General features: G+C 43.7%; 2 protein-coding genes across 2 annotated transcripts; one reads left to right on the top strand and one right to left on the bottom strand.

Moving 5' to 3' along the window:
* Positions 1-2036: 2036 nt before the first annotated feature.
* On the top strand, positions 2037-6859 carry odc1 (ornithine decarboxylase 1). Its single transcript, XM_084013364.1, has 11 exons — positions 2037-2182; positions 3022-3170; positions 3297-3428; positions 3693-3866; positions 4004-4176; positions 4281-4497; positions 4607-4690; positions 4847-5009; positions 5120-5235; positions 5336-5550; positions 5646-6859. Exons 3-11 carry the CDS (start codon positions 3333-3335, stop codon positions 5782-5784), a joined length of 1377 nt encoding a protein of 458 aa, XP_083869490.1. The 5' UTR covers positions 2037-2182; positions 3022-3170; positions 3297-3332; the 3' UTR covers positions 5785-6859.
* A 1838-nt stretch (positions 6860-8697) lies between these two features.
* On the bottom strand, positions 8698-16137 carry LOC311015919 (G-protein coupled receptor family C group 6 member A-like). The gene is given in 7 exon segments (XM_084013361.1): positions 8698-10547; positions 10550-10990; positions 12988-13105; positions 13174-13392; positions 14578-15378; positions 15541-15853; positions 15958-16137. Coding segments are annotated over 7 exon segments (2523 nt in total). The 5' UTR covers positions 16107-16137; the 3' UTR covers positions 8698-10065.
* Between the last annotated feature and the right edge of the window lie 373 nt (positions 16138-16510).

The raw sequence follows: 16510 nt of genomic DNA, 5'->3' as shown, positions 1-16510 counted from the left end.
ATCAATCGAATAATCTTAAATAAGAGGATCATCAATAATAAGGTCATAAAGTGTGTATTTTTCACTTCTCTACTAGTTGAGGATCATTTTAGTCAAACAAAGTAATATAGATGTCAACCTGGTGTCACAAGCCGATGCTGTTATTTGAGAGTATTCCCTGGAGGAATGTGAGGGGAAGTGTTGAAGTATATGGAAGTATATGAAAATGCTTAAAACTGACTGTGGCATTTCATTGTGCGTCTTATGCACCAACAAAGAAGTGAATAGAAAGCCAGATGACACACGGTCACCGAGGCCCGTACACTGCACTCTATCTGGTGGGTGGCCGGCAACAATCATCATCCTTGTGCTTTGTGAGGCCTTGTAAATGTGTGGGTGAGGCCACAATGGGCCACAGTAGCGATAACAGAAAGTCCACACAGAGGGAGAGATAGACATTACAAGAGGGGGAGAGAGGGAGAGAGGGAGGGGGAGAGGGCAGAAAGTCAGTTATGTGGTGGAAAAAGGGACAAAAACAGAAAAAGAAAAGGAAACGACTGGAGTCAGGAGAATCTAATTCGGGTTTTCCATGTAATACGTGTTTTGGGGATCTTGTGATTTTTGAACAAGCTGATAAACATCTGTTGAAAATGAATTAGCTCAAGTTCGGGCCCACTTCCTGACTGACAGCGTGGGTCTGCATGAGATGTGAGGCGTGCTAGAACAGGTTCAGATTACGGGCAGGACCATATAAGGAGAACTGCATGAAAATGATCAGCAGATTATGTAATCAGACGAATTTGCCCCTTACCCTCATTTGAAAGGTCCGATCAATTCAGCTTCACTCACCCAACCTGCAGAACATTTGAATGAAAACCCTGTTGTGCAAAGAGCTGATTGCCATCTTGATTGTGGCCTTGAGGCCAGGAAAAGATATTAAGCCCACAGATATGCGGTCCTTGTGAAGCCCCAAGGTTTGCAGTTAGTGTCCTGGAACCAATGCTTGTGCAACATTTCCACATGGAGTCGGGTCACGCTAACCAAAGTCTTCATTTTCCTCCGGTTGGTAACGTCTGCGTGCGAACCCAAATGTCTATGAAAGCAACTTCTGGACTGATTAGAATGAGAAGTAAAGGGGGGGATGTCTGGAGGACAGGCATTTGAGGGTGAAAAGGCATCTGACCTGCGTATTCCACTCTCACAAAAGTAATTTTACGAATGGCAAACGTTTGTTTTAAAAGCCTGGCCACATAGATGTGATATAAAATACATTAGTTGTAGATGTGCACGTGTGGAACTGGGCTTTTGCTGCTGTGACATAATGTGCATGTGTTGACACCTCGGGTCATCGTGTAATCCCATCAGGCAGGTGAGAAGTCAGCCCAGCCAGGTCACATCATTGGGGTCACGCTGTCGTTCGGAGCCAGACAGCGTGAGCGAGCAACCTCTGGGATTAACACCAACGCAGGATCCTTCCCTCGCAGCCGGCCCCGGAGAGACTGTACTCACCATCACTGTCATCAGGAAGTCGAGTTAAAAAATAAACTAACGAGTATTTCCATCATCAATTCGATGGAAAATGTGGCATTTTTGCATGAAAACTTTGGAACATTATTAACGTCAATTATAGGATGTGTTCAGTTGGTTCAACCCTTAATGTTTGAGTATCTGTGCAGTCCATCATGGTAATATGGGTCCAGATTTATCTGCTTTTAACACATGAAAAAGGGGAAAACTTTAAATTAACATCAAAACGAGCTGTTTTTTCCTGAGGTAAGGAAACAGAGTTTTTACATGACTAGTGTCGGACACGCTTCTTTGTGTCTGCTCTCCCGTCTCTCTTATCTTGAACAACATGCAAAGAAACGCCTCGGGTTTGGGACGATAGAAGGTCGCTGCCTTAAGGGGTCTTGTGAGTCAAGAAGCGGTCTAGCGCTCCACCGTCTGTCTGTCTGTCTGTCTGTCTGTCTGCCGTCCCCACCATGTGGATGAGGTTACAAGACTAAACCGGTTCATACGTGGATGGGAGGCCGGTTTCAGCTGGCTGCGTTGCCGTGGTAACGCGCTCTCTATAAATACGGTCGGGATCCCGTACCGGCTTCCACTCCAGTTTCAGTCCTGAACGAGGCGACACCTCCAGCTTTACTTTTTTAATCCCAGCATTCTGGTCTAATGGACACACTCTTTGTAAATGCTTTTTAAGGTAAGTGACGGATATTAATGTGACTAATTACCTCACATATTAGCTTAAATGCGCTCCAGTTTCTAGCGGACGTTAACTAGCCGGGTGACTCGGTTATGGCGGCCGAGAAAGGACAATGACATACGGACTTAGGCGAATTGGATATTCCTGCTGTTTGAGCGTGACGTCGTTTACATTTAAACACGTCATTGCTCTTGATGGTTAAACGTTCCCGAACATTTCGACGTGGCCGGTGTGACAGGCGGCGGGTTAGATCACGTTATCTAGCATATGGCCGTTATTAGCTTATTTCTGTTGAACCTCGCTAACCACTCGACATAACGTTAGCCGGTGACTCTGGTGTGTTCACGGTATGCCAAACAAATATTAAAATTATGTTAATAACTTCGCTAAACCACGTTACCATGAACTTCAAATGCATATCGCCTCATGGCAAACGAAGAGCTCTTAACGGAACCGGCATATTACGTCGGCGTCATATGCTGGTCACCGATTGGTTAATTTTCGTGCTACTCTGTTAAATGTCGAAGGCTATTGGATGAAGACTGTGCGCTGGGCGGGTCTTAAGGAGGGCGCTTGAATGGCTTGTGTGTGCAGATGGTGTCTCGTAGCGTCAGACTCATGACGCGGTTACCGAAGGAGGCGCCAGACTGCGCTTGTTCGCCCTGGACATGCCTCAACTGTTGTCCGCTAATTAGAATGACGTTTAATTCATTAACTAAATGTAATTTTGTGTGACCTTTAGTCCCAGTTGTTGAGATACAGAATAAAGTATTATATTGTATGCTGGTTCTTTCCCTGCCCACTGTTTACATGTATAAATCTGTCTGTTTTTACAGAATAATCACTCTAGGAAGACGCACACTGGCTACTCTACAGGCCCAGGCCTTGAGTCTTATTTGAAGGGATTTAACTTCACTGGTGAGCCACCTTGGCTTCTCTGCACCTGAGTAACCACAACACCAAATTTCATCTGTTTCATATCCAGGTAAGTGTCTCTCTACAGCCTCACCGTGTTTGCACTTGTATAAAATGGACGTTCGTAATCAAGGACACACAAAAGCCGCTTTGTTATCCGAAGCTGAATCTCAACACTCCCTCCACTCCCTCTCAGTTTACGAGTGACGAATCAAAAGGACTTCTGGTGACCATGGACACTGCCACCGAGTTTGACTTCTCTTTCCTGGAGGAGGGCTTCTCTGCCCGGGATACTGTCGAGCAGAAGATCAATGAGTCATCCATGACGGTAAGTGTCCTGTGCATACATTGTTCAGCGGCACTGATTAGCCCCATTTTGTTGAGTGATGCGTGTCAACAGGATGCAACTAAAAGCCAGCTGTGTCACTGAAACCTCACACCAGTGTTTCGGTTACTGGTATGGAGTTGTAGAGTGTATTTCCTTTTACTTCACTCTCATGGTGGTGTCATTGTCAGTTTTAATAGTAGTGTTTTAATGTATCATGTAATTCTATTTATAATTCCCCCCCCCCCCCCATTCAATCCATGATAGGATGACCGCGATGCCTTCTACGTCTGTGACCTGGGAGATGTACTAAAGAAACACCTGCGTTGGGCGAGGGCGCTGCCACGCGTCAGTCCCTTCTATGCCGTCAAATGCAACGACAGCCGGGCTGTAGTTATGACTCTGGCCTCCCTGGGAGCCGGCTTTGACTGTGCAAGCAAGGTGCGTGTTGGAGAATTCACTAGTTCTCAGCACAACGCCACGCAAAGCTTTCATGATGAGCTGAAATTGCATTGGCAGCTTGTGTGTTTTTTAAATGTATATATTTTTGTCTGACCGTTGTCATTGTCCCCTTCTAGATGGAGATTCAGATGGTTCAGTCTCTGGGAGTGGATCCCAGCAGGATCATTTATGCAAACCCCTGCAAGCAACTTTCCCAGATCAAGTATGCGTCTGCCCATGGGGTCCAAATGATGACCTTTGATAGCGAGGTGGAACTCATGAAAGTGGCCCGCTGTCATGAAAATGCCAAGTAAGACATTTTGTCATCCATCATACAAAGGTTTTAGTGGTGTTTTTGCATTTATCCTCCTGCTTACCTTTTTTTTTCTGTCACCGTTTCTGCTTCCTGCTCAGGCTGGTGCTGCGTATCGCCACCGACGACTCGAAGGCCGTGTGTCGCCTGAGTGTGAAGTTTGGGGCTCAGCTCAAAGCTTGTCGAGGTCTTCTGGAGCGGGCTAAAGAACTGGGCCTGGATGTGATCGGCGTCAGCTTCCACGTTGGCAGTGGCTGCACTGATCCCGAGACCTACACTCAGGCTATCGCCGACGCCCGCTGTGTCTTCGATATGGGGGTGAGTTGTGACAGAAATGCACATACAACAATAAAAAATAAAAAAAATGTATTTATTATTTCATGTGGATTTTTGTCCAGCAAAGTTAACTGGATTTTGTGACCTCTAGGATGAGCTGGGCTTCAACATGGACCTGTTGGACATCGGAGGTGGTTTTCCTGGTTCAGACGACACTGAACTGAAATTTGAAGAGGTACGTTGCATTTTATTTTAACCCTGTGCTTTTTCATAAGCTAAACATAATTTACTTTATAAACTACACCGTTCTGCTGCAACATCTTGTGATGATTCTTTTTTTTATTGATGTGATATTTACCTGCGGACCCTCTCATCCCCTCCCCCTTGCTAGATTACAGCAGTGATCAACCCGGCCCTGGACAAGTATTTTCCTGCCGACGCTTGTATTAAGATCATCGCCGAGCCGGGGCGTTTTTACGTGGCGTCTGCCTACACATTGGTTGTCAACATCATTGCCAAGAAGGTGATCACGGACGACGAGCCAGCTTCTGAAGGTAATGGCTCAGGATTTAGAAAAATTGCTATGATTTCTAGAAAAACAAGTTTATTCTGAAAGCAGATTTGTAGGATTTCTCAGTAGTGAACTGGTTTGTGCTTTCTTCAGAGGAAGACGAGGGGACCAATGATAAGACTCTGATGTACTACGTCAACGATGGCGTGTATGGATCCTTCAACTGTATACTCTATGACCATGCTCACTGTTTGCCAATACTTCATAAGGTAAGTTAAATTCAAGGATTGGAATTAAATTAACCTTACACATGGGTCAAGGTGAAACGACGTAACAGGTTTTATGTCTCGCTTCTCTTCATGCTAATAGAAGCCGAAGCCCGACGAGGTCATGTACCCCTGCAGTATCTGGGGCCCAACATGCGATGGCCTCGACCGCATCGTGGAGCAGTGTGACCTGCCTGACCTGCAGGTGGGCGACTGGCTGGTCTTCGAGAACATGGGTGCCTACACCGTGGCCGCCGCCTCCACCTTCAACGGCTTCCAAAGACCCGACATTCACTACGTCATGTCTCGTACTGCCTGGTGAGTAGACACTGCTGAACGCGATGCTTGATAACGGATCACTCTCTGGACGTACGATCACAGGGAAGCTGACGTTTATCTGTTGTCTTCTACAGGCAACACGTGCAGCAGATCTGCTCCCAGGGCATGCCGGCTCCCGCCGAGGAGTCCTGTCTGTTCGAAGTGCCGGCCGGCTGTGGTCGCGAGACCAGCTTGGAGATGCCCACTAAGCCCTGCCAGGCCCATGTGGTTTAAAAGCATACACATCACAGCAATGTTCTCCACGACTAGCATCGTTGTTATTAATTATTGGAGTTTTTTGTTTTGTTCTTCTCCCCAAATGTACGTCGATATTTCAAGGCCAGTTACTTGACGGGAGAATGAGAGGGGCACGTCGTGGCACACATTTCTGTGTTCTGTGTGGAAGTGGGGATTGACTCAATGCAATGAGGCTGAATCACACTCTGAGCGTCTCGCTGTGTTAAAGGGCAACTCTAAATGTGCGCTTGTTGCTGCAGGCTTCTTGCCCTAATTTTGGGGAATGACTTTGAGAACAATTGCTTCTCAAAATAAATCACTCCACTGAACGTCTCACAACGCTGTAGCACAAGTAAAGAGGTGAAGGGTCACTCATGCTATGAATTAACTAATACTATCAAAAAGAATATCAAATTGCTTCCAAATTCCCGTTCTGACATTATTATTTATTAAACTGCTGACCCTAGAAAAAGCCCAGTTAACATCTGGAGTCACATCCCTAGCTATGAATTTGCAAAGATGTGGTTGGAGGGGTGATTTAATTCCTCAAAAATGGCTGCTATGTTTATATTTATCCATTATTTCCACTTCTGTACAGAACATCAAGTGTTAATCATCAAGATGTGAACGTAAATACAGTTTTAAAATAACTTTTTATAGATATTTCCATGCAAAGTTTTAATATCTACAGGTACACAGAAACTTGCAGTAAAGCATGCATCACATTCCGCTTGTACACTATATAGTGAGTCGATATGGGGGGGATCGTATAGATGTCACACACGTGAGCCTCCCATTGGTCGGCTGCATCTTCAGGATTGACACTTAAAACACAGGGACTCAAGAAGCAGACTGCACCTCTCCTCTTCTCCTCCTTTTTGTTTTATTTTATTTGTTTTGTAACTTGTAGAAGGCAAGAAGTCCGTTCATGATATAAGTAAGAAGCAGTGTTAAAACCATACATTTGAAATGGATACGAAAGAGGTGGGATTGCAAATACATAATGCTTTCCTATGGAAACTTTTTGAAGTTTTGTATTTTTTTAAGAAATAAAACATTAGGTGCAGAGCCGCAGTATGGGTGTTGTGTGTTTTGTACTTACAATGAACTGACTACTTTTATAGCATGATGGACCATAGAACACAATTCACAGGATGCTTCAATAGCTCCACCTAGTGTTTGCAGCAGGAATTGGTTAAAACTAGTGATGTTGGCAATAACAGCTGTTGCATGGATTGCTTTTATATATATTTCTGTCCATCTTAGTGTCATTAGGTATCATTAAATATATCATTGACCTGTTGAAGTGCAAGACGGTGGAAATATGTAATTAGAATGACACAATAGAAGCGACACCTCTGGAGCTACGATGCCGGTGAGTTTGGTACCAGGATGTAACGTTATTCACCATGAGAAAAGTGGTTTTACACAAAAGTAAATGCTACTATGAAACCTACGACAAACTTTTAAATTGACACATAATGTGTAATATATGGCACAAATGTAATATGTAATATATATGTGCATAAAGTAAAAATGATCCCTATGAAGGGCATTTCGCTCCATATTAATCTGAAAAAAAAGAAGCAATAATTCCCCTTACATGCATAAAAACTAAAGTAAGGAGCCTGTTTTGAAAATGTGAGAAGAAGGTACAGATATTTGTTTTGTAAATGTAGTGAGTAAAAGTTGTCAGAAACATAGACAAGTTAAAGGGATAGTAAGGAATTTTGGACATAAAACCTATTTTCCAACTCAGCCGGTGTGTTTGAGACATCTGGAGACGTTTTCAAGACATTTCATTCAGTTCTTCTAGTTGCCGAGGTCGCTTGTGCTATGGCTAGCGCAAGTCAATGGTTCTAGTTAGCATGGCATTAAAAACAGTCTTGCCCACTCCACAGTGCACCCGAGGCAAATCAATTAAAACTGTCGATGTACATATTTGTGTTGATAGAATAATATTTGAAACAAAACTAACCTCGCATCGCATGAATCATCCATTTTTTGAGGAACTAGTTTCTCAGCAGCAGCGGAACTTAACTTTCCTCCGTCGGACTCAAAACTCTAAGACGCGCTGCTCGGAATCTAGCCGGTAAATACACACCTGAACATCACTACAGACGATTTGTAGTCTCTGTTCAACAAAGGGTTGGAAGCAATGGAAATATATCGGCCTTCAACCCTTTGTTGAACAGAGAGCGCCATCTATTGGGCTCAGAAAATAAAGAAAATGCTTCACGAAGCTTCATTTGGACACCACTACCGATTTGTCGGTCCTTAAGCCCCCAAGGCTGTCTGAAAAGCCCTCGGAGCTCACTCAAACACCGGGCAGCACACGGCCCCGCAAACCCACAATTACGCACCGCGAACCTGGACCTCTGCTCCATCCGGAGAACTGTAAACCCTCGGACGCGTTGCGGGGGATTCCCTCCTGGCACCACCAGTCTCCGTTTGTTCGGTCCCGGTTCTCAGCTCCAGTGGGGGCTATCTCGGTCTCCACAGACGCTCGTTCACGTCCTGCCCTTTGAGCATCCCTCTCGCGCAATTCTTCCTCTGTATATTCAGGCTCGTACAGGTACGGTTGGGTTTGGGTGGAAAAAAACTCCTCATCAGAGTCTTCAAAAGTTTCAGTATATTCTCCAAAAGTGTCCATTCCTGTGAGATTGAAGAAACTAGCACTGCAGGCTACTCTGCGTCTGTAGCAATTAGGGTTGCACATCTCTTTGTGATAAACGGTTCGATATGCATCTAGATACACAGGTTAGGATTAGATTCAAAAACGATATCCTTTTATTACAGACCGATTCGATTCAAATCGATTCCATACAGTGTAAGAACGATACGATTCGATTCTATGGTTAATATTTGTTGTAGATATTTTATGAAATAAAGAAGCCAATTCTATGAAAGTGACAGTACAATAGTTTATTTTCAAATATGTAAAATACCACATATCTGCAAGCATTGTGGCTGTACGGCACTGGCAAAAAAAACACACAACAGAATAACAAAATCACATGTCAATGTATTTATTTTTAGACATGGACCAAAAAAAAGTCTGTCTGAATTGTTGGATGGCGGTCACAGGACAGTGTCGTGGACGCTACCCGTGCTGCGGCCGCCTCTTGTGGCGCAAGTTGAGACACAAGCGATTGACATTCAAAGCCATCCGTCTCTCACGTGCGGTCGTGGCGTGCCTGCGGTCACACGGCAGCGTCGCAGCAGCCTACCTGTTCTGCGCCCGCCTCTCCACCTCCACCTCCTCCATGTTCCGTGTTGTCCCTTGTTTATAACTCATACAAGCTAGCCAGCTACGGCGTTTCGCCGGCAGCTTCAGCTCTCGCGTTGTTTTAGAGACGCTGGTGTAATGCCGCCAACCATTTCAAAGTCTCGCGATACCCGATCCATGACTCCGTAACCGATTCATCTAGGAATTCATTGATAATTCGTATTGATTGAGGAGGCTGCTACCGATCTCTCACTTGAACCGAATATCCGGTCGCATCGGTTTATCGTTTACAACCCTAGTAGCAATGACAGCAGGTAAACAAACTATTATAGAACCGGTAACTTATAAGTGCTAGGTGATATCAGTCCGCCGCTGCCATAGCCTACTAGGAAGTATGACACGCTGCTGCTGCTGCTGCTGAGACATAAATCCTTAAAAATGCAAGGTTGGTTTTATTTCAAACATTCTATCAACACAGATATGTACATCGATAGTCTGCCGTTACAATTGATTTGCCTCGGGTGCACTGTGGAGTCGGTATGAGCGATTTTAATGCCATGCTAACTAGAACCATTGACTTGCGCTAGCCATAGCACAAGCGAACTCGGCAACTAGAAGAACTGAATGAAATGTCTTGAAAACGTCTCCAGACGTCTCGAACACACAGGCTGAACTATTCCGAACTATCCCTTTAAGTACAGATACCTGGAAGTATTTGTACCTTGTTAGTTCCCACAAATGACTATTTGTTAAAGAAATAATTAATTTAAGTAAGTAATTTTGGGAAATACACATTACTTACCTTGATATTAAATGCAAAGGCTAGCCTGCAGCCAGTTAGCTTAGCTTCGCATACAAAATGGAAATAAGAGTAAAGCTAGTCGGATTCATGCCAAAGTAACAAAAAGAATCTACCTCCCAGCTAAACTGAAGGTGAATTAACACACTAATTCCTTTGCTGAGTGTTGAAATAGATTTCACCACAGGAAGATGTGCTGATAATTGTTACCCAGCAACCTGAAAAAGCACTTAAGAATGTGCGTGTTGGATCATGATTTCACCACAGCCATATTATTCTGCTCATAATGCTTCCTGATGTGCATAGTAATGGCATTCTCATTATTAATCTCTTTCCGGAACACCATGATGTAACACTTTGGGGCCAAGTGACAGCAGAGGATGCTGTAGCAAGAAATGACAATGGCTGCGCTTTCGATGGCTCTTTTGTATTTCCAGACCAAATTCATATAAATCGGGATGGCGAAAATCCAAGAGACCAAATACAGCAGCATGCTGATGCTGATTAAACTTGCATTTTTATACAGATCTGGCAGCCGTCTACCTTTGAACGCAAACAGGAAACAAATTAAGGCCAAAAAACTGTTGTAGACTACCATGGCGAGAGGGAACGCATGTGAGTCAGATACACACGTCTTCAGCATGGTCCTGTTTCGTGGCCTTTGACCAGGACGTGGGGGGGAAAAGCACAGCCATACCACACAAAGGGCCAACTGGATCCCAGAGACGATGTCACCACAGCCACAGGCTTGTTGAGCTTCTTCATCCAGCACTGGTTCCTCGGGTCAAAGTTGAAGCCCACTAGGATTTGGAGCAGGTTGGTCAGAATGCAGGAGATGCAGAGGGAGAAGGCTACGCCGAAGACAGGCAGGCCTAACATGCAGGAAGCCATGGTGGGTCGTCCCGCAAAGTTAAATGTAATGCAGAAGCAGACCAGGAGGCAGAGGAGCTCCAAGAAACACCAATAACCTCCGACGGCCTTCACAACGGGAGTTCCCCGATGGATGGCAAACAAAACAGCAAACACAATGATGACAATGATACCAAAGACTTCCAAGCAAGTCAAGAAGATGATGACGGGATCGGACCGCTGTAGGAATTCAACCGTTTTCTCCAAACACGTATCCCTCTGTGGAGACGAATACTGCTCTTGTTTGCATTTTAAGCATTTTGTGCCTAGAGGGAAGCACAGAAACGCAAATTTAACTGCATGAGGAAGTAGGAAGCAGCTTTGAACTGAGGGTCACAATGGACGCATCTCGCACTCCAACATTTAAGACCATTAAAAACAATTAGGGCAATAAATAGCAATCTGATGTTCAAACGCAGGAGACAGCAGCAGAACAGAACTCTTGATGAGTCTTTGCAGAGTCCGCTGGTCCTTGTTGTCCAGAATGTGATGATACCTTCCACAGTGCACCTGTAGAAGTTTGCCAGGAGGTTCTATGGCAAACCGGCTCTCCACCTGATGACGGTGGAGGTCTCCGAGGCCCAGGAGAGGTCTTTGGTGATGTTCACTCCCAGAAATGTATAATAAAACTGGAGACTCTCTACTCTGAACTCTGGTAGTGAGAAATGACCAGTGTGTCCGGGAAGAACTGAACTGGGAAGTCTGATGCCTTCATTTGAGATGTGGCCGAGAGACAAACTTACATATTATAAGGTCTGGAGGAGGATGAAGATGTGGGATGAATGTTCAACTATGATAACCAAACTATCACTATTAAGGGACCGCTGTGGGACAGTAATGTTACTCAATACAGGACAGGAAAACATCGATGAGAGAGTAGAATACATTATGTGATAATAAATCAACTTTTTGGATGATAACAGGAACCTCAAATTCTTTGTTTTCTATCTTTATCTCTTTATCCATATGTTAAAACATGCTGCTCACCAGCTCCCACTTCCCCAGCTCTGAGCTTTTGATCTGTTTGTCTTTCCTTGCTGCATAGAGTTTGGTTTTGCATGTAATTATTAATTATTTCATCGTGTAAGTCATCACATGCACAATAGTCCATTCAACTGTCATCAGGTAGATAATGGACAGGGACAACTTCCTGCTCAAAGAAGAGGAACAGTAATAGTCTCCATGGAAATGTGAGCGTACTGTTGAAATCGACATTTGCATAATATTCAGTTTGATACACAAAAGCATTCTGTTCACTGGACAAAATAACAGTGTAGTATATTAAACATTCAGGGTCAAACCTAAAATGTGGGATAAAAGACTTCCTCCTACTATGTCTAAACATTTCGACCACCATTTTTTACACAATGCCAAATTAACTTTTCATTTTGAGGGCAGTGCATTTTTATAATATACTTTTTTAATATAACTCTTTGTTTTGAAGCATGAGTGAAATGTTTCCAGTGAGTTCTGACCTTCTGCAGGTGAGTTATGGTGTGATGGACCTTAGAAGCTATTTTGACAAATGCACTTCATGTTTTGAGAATGTTAATGCTGTTTTAAATAAATGAGCCAAAGCAATTGAGAACACCTGTAACTGTGTGCTGCTACCTGTCTGCTTCCTGGACTCTCAGTTTGTAAGCATTTGTTTAGCAAATAGGAGACCATGCAGTCGGGGAAGGACCGTAAAAGCAGGTTTTAATCAAAGGCTTACAACTTGAGGGTCCGGGATAGGCACATAACAGCACAACATTAACAGAAAGAAGAAGAAAAATAGTGCAGGAGCAGGAGGTCTAATAGGGGACAGGTGAAGCTAATCAGGGTGGACCGACAATCAAAACTGGCAGCAAAACACACAAAAGCAGGAAGTGATCTGAAATGACAGCAAGTTGGTTATAACATATATTACTGGTGTGATTAAATACACTCTTAAAGTGCTTTATGAAGTATTTTAGTGTCAATTCTTTGACTGACAGGAAATCAGTTTAAAGATGCAAATGCTCACTAGCGGCAGCACTCTGAATCAGCTGCAGCTTATCAACTTAAGAATTAGATCTTAAGTTCCTCATCACTGAGGAAGGTCGAGTGAACAGCGTGTGCTGAGCTGAGGAGACAATGCCGAAGCCTACTAGACACAACCCCAGGTGTGAGGAGAGCCCTGAAGCCGACTCTAAGTGGGACTCATTGAACGAAAGCCTGGTGGCAATGAAAGAAGAACTGATGGCGGAGCTGATAGATATGAAGAAAAAGATGGAACACTTACCATTTCCAGGGGAAAACTCTCCTTCTGCACACGGAACACAATCATCGCAGCACGTTTTGTTTTGCTTTTTTAACATCCGCCCAGGTTTGCACGTTTTGGAGCAGTTGTAAGCTGTTACCTTGAAAAGAAAAAAAGAATCATTATTTCCTGATATTATTCCTGGAAATGAATATATGAGGACCTTACCTTCACACTGTGCATACGTCCGAAAAAATCAGGTGAGATGTGGATTTTTCCATCTGGCCAGAATTCTCCAATGCTTTGAATGCTTGTTGCTTTGCCCTGTTTGGATCCGGTCGTGTTCCAATATACAACATCATACCCTATACTGGGGTCTCCATTGGGGTCAAAGAACAGACGGGTGCTATTCACAGTGAAGTTTACTTTCTTGATCTCTTCAAGAAGCTGTGAAGAAAAACAAACAAAAATAATGGATGTAAATTTAGTTTTTTTCTTTTCTTATTATTGCCTCTATCTAAATGATTGTACATAAAACAGGAAATATTTCATAGAGGAGGCTTCCGAAAATGTTGGGAAATGTACGCGATTAGTAAGAATATTATTGATATGTTTGTCAATAACCAAAAATACATTTTGTTTGTTTAATGGAATAGTTCATTTTGGGAAATATGCTTTTTTCCACTCCTTTTCTTGCAGACGTTTAGATGAGACGATCGATACAAGTAACTCTAAATACATGACGAGCAGCCAGTTAGCTTAGCTTAGCACAGGCGCAGGAAAACAGCTGTCAGACGGTAACAAAATTCACCAACAGTAGACCTAAAGCACTTCTAAAGCTCAGTTATAAACACGATATACCTCACTAGTTTATTCCCTGAACTCGTTTTCACACTTGTTGTTTCGATGATTGAGTATACCCATCGTACGGATGTGACTCTCACAAGACTCGCCGCCCGACCACCATCAAAGCGAGGGTTACATTTAAGTCGACGACCTATCCTAACCTTAATCCGTCATTGCCTAACCTTAAACATCTTGGCAGAGTTTTGCACACAGACTACATTCTGTGGTAGCATCTTTATGGAAACAACATGATATAACCTGTTAATAAGTAAGCTGTGAGCTATAGGTGGATTTGGTTTGAGCCAGGCTAGCAGTTTCCCTCTGCCTCGTCTTTATGCTTGGCTAAGCTAACCAGGAGCTAGCTGGAGTCCGTTCAGAGACTCCTGTTTCGGTATCATGTGGGTTTCACCACTGAACCCGCTGATTTAGGTGAGTAGCGGCAGGCCATGAGTCGATCAACTTCAATGTGAACATGAACACAGGTTAGGACCGATTCTTTCACCTCACCAGCGAAAATATTGGACCCATTTTTCACAAGCCACGTGTCTTCCAAACATTCTGACGCTGGTACGGCAGATAGTAATTATCAGACTAATCAGGTCTAAATGCCCACTTAGGAGCCAGGAGGTGAGCACCATTTGAGACCACTTAATACGTTATCTTTGTTATAGAGCATCTTCTCTTATAATTGCCGTATCGATCTTCTCATCCACCTCTGCAACGAAAGCACATCTCCAAAAACGATTGCTGGAAAGACAATAGCAATGCAAGAGAACTTCACTGTACCTCCGAGGCTGTAAACGCGCTGTTTCGTTCACACTTGTGGTTGTCGCACTTTAGCAAGTGCCTGAGAGCCTCTGCAATGACTTTAACAGCTAAGTAGATGTTGTACGATTTATCCTGGTCGATATAAGTGGCCAAGCAGCTCAGGTGCAGACATGGCTTGGGCCACTGTGGGCATTCTGCTGTCGAGCATTCTTTCACTCCGTTGTCCTCAGACTGATTACAAAGTGGATAACAAGTCAGGTAATGCTCGAGAATGCTGTTCGTGGTCCCGTTGAACATTGACATGACATATTCTTTAAAACCAGGCACCTCATTCCTCTTTGAGGTGAATCCGAAAACCTCCCCGGCCTTCTCGATGCCTGGCAGTAAAGAGATCTTCCGATAGGTGGCCCACGAATCGCTTGCAATCCAAGTTCTGTTGAAGCTGTATTTAATAGCTTCTTTAATGAGGACTTCTACGTTACTTCCCTTGGTGAACATGATGATGGCCTCAGCAGAGGATTGATTGATAGTTTTCACCAGCTCCTCCAGCATGGAACTGTCCTTTGAAAAGTCATCGAGCAGGGTGCAAACGAATTCCACGCAGATATCCTCCATTTCATTGAAAATGTCCACAAGGTTATCACTGCCGTACTTTCCATACTCATCTTCACTTCCCACAATGGCCACGCTTTTCCAATTAAACATCGTCACCAGCTTACTGATGGCCTTGGTCTGATATACATCACTAGATATTGTTCGCAGAAAAGTGGGGAACTTCAACTTCCTGCTGAGCAGCTGGCTCGTCGAACCATAGCTAATCTGTAACAAACAGGAATACATCATGCTGAAATTGTACTGCATTGTTTGCATCATTATATTCATTACCATCATTGCATTATGTAAGATTTAAAGGGTATCCGGAATCATTTACATTGTTTTACTGTCGTTGAAATGACAAGTTAAAGTACAGAGAAGACAAACCTGGGCAACTGATGACAGAGCAATAACTCGTGCAACAGCTATTGACACTTCAGAATAGCTTTCACCTATCACTGCCTTGGTTTGGGGTTCAGGTAAAGCAGATTGAAAGTGTGAAGGTACTAAACAGCTCTGCGGGTCCGACTGGTTCTTCAGCAGCTGGAGCGTAGCCCTGATGGCAGTGCTGACATCTCCAAACGTGTCATAGATGTCGTATCCGATGGTGACGTTGGGTAGGACCCTTGGTGTGCGCTGGTTTATTTCTCTGATGGCGTATATCATCACTTGAGTACGAAGGAAACTTTTTAAACTAAAACTGCAAAAATTGACAGGGGATAGAAGAAATGTTTCTGAAATGAAAATGATTCCTTTATATTAAAGTCATGAAACACGGACCAATTTCAATGAGAGCATACTCACTGGCAACAGAGATCTGTGTTTTCACTTCTGTGAAGAGGGAAAAGTCCTCCAACGATGATGTCCCCAGGAGAGTATGCATTTAGACGGAGACGCTGTCCTGAACAAAGTACAGCCACAATACTCGGAAAGAACCAGAACACCAGCATCATGGCGACACGCGTGGAAAACACATGCACACCTTTGTTCCTCTCTCTGAGTGTGAACCGTCTCCTGGACAAACCCTCTACATAAACTGGAACTAGATCATTTGCATTGGCAGACGGAAGCTGCATGTACAATATAATATACTGTACAAGGTACCTGTGTGTATAAGTTATATATATATTTATTTATAGAGAAAGAGAGAGCGAGATTTTGTTTTGTTCTGTTTTGACTGTTATGTTTCTTTATTTGAATAGACACATACTGGTCTATTAAATAAGGACCATAAAAAATGTGACCATAACAAAGTTGTTTAGGGGAGGAGAAGTCATTTTAGCCTGGCAACACTGGCACACTGGCAATTTTACATTTGGCAACATCCGGTCTCAGAATATGAAAAAACTTGACTTTT

Source organism: Eutrigla gurnardus, assembly GCF_963514095.1.
Source record: "Eutrigla gurnardus genome assembly, chromosome: 7".
Taxonomy (NCBI): Eukaryota; Metazoa; Chordata; class Actinopteri; order Perciformes; family Triglidae; genus Eutrigla; species Eutrigla gurnardus.
Note: the sequence above shows the minus strand (reverse complement) of the source record. Positions and strands in the feature narration are given on the sequence as shown.